This window comes from Urocitellus parryii, chromosome 10 (assembly GCF_045843805.1).
Source record: "Urocitellus parryii isolate mUroPar1 chromosome 10, mUroPar1.hap1, whole genome shotgun sequence".
NCBI classification, from domain to species: domain Eukaryota; kingdom Metazoa; phylum Chordata; class Mammalia; order Rodentia; family Sciuridae; genus Urocitellus; species Urocitellus parryii.
Window position 1 is genome coordinate 117,612,377 of NC_135540.1, and position 6,000 is coordinate 117,618,376.

The window sequence follows — 6,000 nt, forward strand, 5'->3', positions numbered from 1 at the left end:
AGTTTCAGGTCCTCTAGCCATGTCGCTGCCAGAGTCAACATCATAATTACCAGTGGCATTCTTATGGAGGGCAGATCGCTTGACTTGGATGTACAGAATAGGAGCCAAGTCACTAACATGGGGTACTGCATGACAAAACCACACACCAACAGAGTGAACTCATTTTTCCACAGCATGAAGATGACATATGGCCGCCAGCTGGAAAGGAACGGAAACGGTCAATAACCAAAAATCCAAAAATTGGAGGTTTACCTCTGATTCCAATTCAGCAAGAGGCAAATGCAACCCAAGCCCAGAGAAGCTTTGAGGTGGGTCGAGATTTGGGTTGTCTTCTATTAGCCTAATGGATTTGTTTTTCTGTCTTTTAATGTGACTAAGCAGGTTAAATACTTCCTTGACCTCAAAAGCGCAGTAATAATCACTTCAAAAAACAGAATAACACCATATACATGAAGAAACCATCATGAATAACTGCGCTAGTCATGTTTATGTCACTGACCACCCAGTTATGTATGTACAATGCCACTTATTACTTTTATCTCTAAGTAGCCAAGCAATTTAAATATTTGCATAGAAATTCTGATGGTAAAATAACTGTCTGAATTTGGACTTAAAAATTTACATATAAAACCCTTAGAGTGAGACCATGGCAAAAAATGTCCAGAGTTTGGTAACTAGATTTACTAGTGACATAACCAAGTTCCAGTGGTTTGAGAACCCATGGGGTGTCTTCCTAATTTAAGGAACTACAAGATGACCCCCGAGCATCATAAAGAAAGACTTGGCATTTTTCATGAAGGCTGCTATTTGTTTTCTTTTTCATCTGGAGAGATAGGAAAGTGCAAATAATGTCATTCTTGACATGAAGTGTGGTTCTTCAGGGAAGAACATAGGCTCTTCATTTCCAAAATTCGTCAGCCACTTTGGAACTAATGCATGTCTTAGTACCTTAATCGAGTTCTTCAAAGCAAAGAGAAAAACATTTTATCTTTTTGAGCTTAAAGTTGGGATTAAGCTATTTGAATCTCTTGCCCTCCAAACATAAATCATCTTGGAAAGACTCAAGGCACTTGAACCTAATGATCAAGTTTTTTCAAAGTTTTTCCTTGCACAAAAATGAACTTGAACATTTTTCCCACTGTAATACTCCTTCTCTAAAAGACAAAGGCTTGTCCTTGGTTGTATTACTTGGTCCTGCTCCACTGATGGAAAGAATTAAGTCTCCAAAAAATTATGACCTTATTCCTCTAAGTGTATATATATATATATATATATATATATATATATATATATATATATATACACATACACACACACACACACACACATATATATATATATGAAAGAGAGAGAGAGAGAGAAGAAAAGAAAGAATAATAAACCACACTGCAGAGCTAAAGGCTCCTTGAAAAAATCTAGAATCCTAATGTTTTAAGGGTCACATTCCATAGGAATCCAGGACAGAGGACACAGGTTGCACCAGTGGCACTAACATAGGGAGTGCATATACCCTACAGGGACCCTAGCTTCTCCTGGCACTGCCTTAAGATCAGTTATGAAGCAAAGCAAAAAAGAGATTTTTAGGGTAAAAAAATACACTGACATCCAGTGTTGGTGATGATTACCCATGTTAATTTATTACATAATCCCAAATCCAGAATTTTAGAAATAATTTTCTAACATGCTTAAGAGCAGGAAACTGACAAAACTATGAAAAAATTGTTAAAAGTTCATAAAACAGGGGGTGGGTGGCTCAGTGGTAGAGCACTTAACCTAGCATGCATGAGGCACTGGGTTCCATCCTCAGCACCACATAAAAATAAAATAAAAGTATTGTATCCATCTAAAACTAAAAAATATTTTTAAAAGTTCTTAAAACAATTCCATGCAATAGTAATTGCTGGAAAAGTTTCTGAATCATAGTAAACTAAACTTTTTTTGTAAATTTAGTAATTATGGTGTTTTGTTGATTTGACAAATTTAGCAGATATTTTTAAAATTCTCTAGTGTTGGGGAAAGCACTGAAACTCACTTTAAAAGGCATTTAAACAACATTTAAAGAACAAAAATTTTTTTCCTGTGAACCTTAAAAATGCTTATTGTAGAATGAGATTAGATTCATCCAAATATGTAAGAAAATATATTTATAAAATGACTAACCATTTTTGACACTTTGTTAAAAATAGAAAGTGACATAAAAGGACTAATATATTCATCAGAAAAAAAATATATACCAAGGGATATACAGAGGGAGAATTATTTTTCAATACAAGCTGTTGGCAGATCAATACATTAGTTGACTTGGATTGCCTGAGGTTTTTTGGAGAGGTGTATGATAGTACCTCGTTCAGGCCTGGAGGGCTTCCTGGAAGTAGTGATTTCTAAAATTAATTATGTCAGTGAGCAGAGAGCCAGGTGAAAAGTGAGGGTGAGTAAAATTATTGGCAAAGAAATCACCTATAGAGGGGCAAACCATGTCCAAGAGTAAACATTAGAAACTCCCGGTGGCACTATAGGTTTGTGTTCTCTGTTTATTTATCTGGAAGAATTTGAAGATAATTAAAGCCCCTTATTCTCTAAGGTAGCTGTGATGATTAAATAATAGTATGCATGAGAATTTATTAGAATAGCACCTGGCATATGGTTATCATATGTTGATACAAGAAAATAAGAACTTGGAAGACAGTATGGGATAGGTTTCAAAATTGCCATTTATAGCTAGGCACAGGGGTATGGGCTTCTAGTCTTGGTGACTCAAGAGGCTGAGGCAGGAGAAGTGCTTTACTCCAGGAATTATACTGCCCCCTGTCAAAAAGGTCACTCCTTTTTAAAATTATATCAGTAAAACAAAAATAATGAACCAGTGAACATGCTCCAGTGAAACAAAGATAAGTCATCTAGAATTCCATCCATCCCTTTCTCCTCCATTACCTTCCTGGTCTTCCTGGAGGATTTTGATGTGCTAGAAAGAAACACATCAACCAGGCCAGCCAGGGATCACATTCCAAACTCTCACTTATGTGACTTTGGGCCAGTTGTTTCTTCTTTGAATTTCTATTTCTGCATCTTAAAATGTAGATCATATACTTTAAACTGCAAATAGTTATATAAAACTTAAAGCATTGGGAACTTAGTGATATGATTATATGTTTTATAACATGGCTATTAAATATTTATATCATGAATATTATTACTGCAGGTTTAGTAATAAAAGTCATTTAAAAGAGTTTGTACTGGCAATTTGTATATGCTGGCCATATTTCTTTTTGGTATTATAGGACACCCATAACCATGCATCCCTGACTTTAGTGGATTTAATATGTGAGTGCCTCAATTAAAACCCTGTGAATGATTTGCTCTGAGAATCCATTCACTGCCCAGAGCTCTGGCTTTGACAGTAGACACTGCTCTCTGCAGCTGGGGGAGAGAGGCTCCATTTCTCTCAAGGCTGTGTGACATAGTACTGCCTGGAGCAAGCCACCTGGTGTTTACCTACTTGTACATCTTATCTGTCTCTTTTTAAATTATAAATATCTTCTAAGGACAGCGTGCACATAAATACTGCCCTTCATTCCTCAATACCTGTGCCCTTGGTTTTCTGGCCTTACAACATGCACATCCCTCTAGCACAACAGAGTCTGATTCATGTAAAGCACTCATGGTTTTCTCTACTCTCAACTCTCCCATCCTCTGACTCTGAACAGGTCACTTCCACCATATTTCCAGCAAAAGGTCATACATTGTTTAGACTGATACTAAATTTTATAGTATACCTAATTTCAGCATTGTATGTGTTAATATTGCTTGTGCCCTACATTCTACATTTGAGGGAGTACCAGAGTATTTCTGATGGTGGATGAAAGACAATTGGAACTACTAATGTGATACACAAAACCATATCTTATACTTGATTGGCTTGTGGTCTCCTTTGAGAATCCAGAAACGTTCTGTACATTAGGTATTGCATAGCCACAAGGTGCCCTGAATGCTAGTTTTAAAAGTCTACCTTTGTTCCATTGGAGTATACATCTTGTACTTGTATGACCTTGCAGTTTCCCAAATGAATGTGCTCTCTCATGCACTGATATAGGATTTCTAAAAATGTACCTGATGCAGTTGAACATGCCTGTAATCCCAGCGTTCAGGAGGCTGATACAGGAGGATCCCAATTTCAAAGCCAGCCTCAGCAACTTAGTGAGGCCCTAAGCAACTTAAGGAGACCCTATCTCAAAATAAAAAAAAATTTTAAAAGGGGGATCTGCGGATGTGGCTCAGTGATTAAGTATCCCTTGGTTCAATTCTCAGTACTGAAAAATCAATTAATTTATAAAAAACATACCTGGGGTATTCTAATAGTCATTATATGGGGGAAAAGGTTTTACTAGTCAAGTAGAATAAAATAAGGGAAAAAAGCAAATCTAATTTCTCTGCCACAAAATTTCTTAAAATCTTTAATATGCTATTATGTGTTGTGAATCTCGAAGAGGGGGCTGCAGTACAGAGCACCTCTGGCTCACATGACCAAAAAGAACACTTTTCCCCTTAGACCCACAAGTACCATACTCTGTGGACTAAGAATGCATGCACAGGCCATGAGCAGAAATGAGTTGGAAGAGGCCAGTTTGAAATGAGAATCAATTTGGATAGCTAGCCTGTTATCTTTGAGATGGTATGTTAAATGCATGTTAAAATGAATTTCCACACTCTATATTTGATTTTGTAGCTCCAAGATGAGTATATAAATTCAGATACGCCATTTGTGTCAAAGTAAAATTAGACCTACATCCTAGAAATAAGCTCTTATATAGAAAGCATCAACTGCTACGTGGAACATATTTCTTAAACATCAGTCATGCCAAATCTTGCTTTCCTATGGGACATTTTATTTTTAGAGTACAAAAGCAGAACTTGAAAGGCTGCGGCTCAGTGAAAAGCATGACAGAGAGTTCATGGACCCTAGCTTGAAGGACAGAGCCTCCATCGTAGCCCAGTGCCTGGAGCACAAGGAGGACAAACTTCGAAATCGTACCAGAAAACACCGGAGTTTCAACTGCCTGGAGGACACAGAGTCCGAGGTTCCACGTGGGCACCAGAAAGGCCACAAAGGCCTAAAGACATTGGGCAAGGCCGAAGATAGGAATAGCAAAGCTGCTTTGGACACTGATCATAAATTGCCATCAAAGGTCATTGAAGAACTTAGTGTGGTTCTACAGCGGTCAAGAACCCTTCCTAAAGAGTTATAGGGTGAACAGATTTTGCAGAAAGAAATTAAATGAATTGTCTAACAAATTATTTTTTTAAATATTGTATACAGTGTTTGTGTCTAAATCAGAAACCAAATTATAATTCCTGAAAGTTTGTCTATGGTAAGTTTGTCTCTATTTAAGAAATCTGTGTAGGTATACTCGGACATTAGAAGAGTATTTTAAAATATGTATATATGTGATGAAGTGTAAGATTAACCTTACTTTGGTCTAAACAAAGCTTGTAAAGTTCAATTGTATTAACCTGTGTAAGAAGGCGTTGGGTTACTTTAAATGGTCAACCCTTTTAAGTAGTTATCTAAGTGGAATAATTTATGAGCAGAAATCTCAAACTGTACTGTATTGTATAAAATGCTGTGTTTAAATGAAGTCTATGAAACTATCTGTAACATATCTTGCACTTTGAGAAACCTTGTATGTTGTTACCATATGCTTTTAGGTTTACATAGGGTCTGCCTTAAGGTAGCGAATTGAAAAGGGGAAGAATTCATTTTCATGACTGACTAACAAACAGCACTGGGCTTATTTTAAAAAAGAGACAAGAACTTAACAACCCTTCTACCACCCAAAGGGGTAGCCTAAGATTTATACTAGTTCACTAAGGACCAGACCTTGGTAAGGAGAAATTGCTTGTTATGAAGAAAAGCTCAGTGTCTAAATATTTTCCCAGAGCTAATATTCTCAGCCAGCTGAAGTGATTAATGGTGGTGTTATTTATGGTGTTAGTGAACCAGCC

The 6,000-nt window shown here is 36.8% G+C and overlaps 1 protein-coding gene across 2 annotated transcripts in view; it reads left to right on the plus strand.

The window, feature by feature from the left end:
* Positions 1-5,243, plus strand: part of Arap2 (ArfGAP with RhoGAP domain, ankyrin repeat and PH domain 2) — a 169,422-nt gene extending 164,179 nt beyond the window's left edge. For both annotated transcript variants that reach the window (XM_026386588.2, XM_026386586.2), the window contains 2 exons: positions 174-308; positions 4,893-5,243. In XM_026386588.2, coding sequence (XP_026242373.2) covers positions 174-308; positions 4,893-5,243 — 486 coding nt within the window. The remainder of the gene's footprint in view (positions 1-173; positions 309-4,892) is intronic.
* The last annotated feature ends 757 nt before the right edge of the window (positions 5,244-6,000 follow it).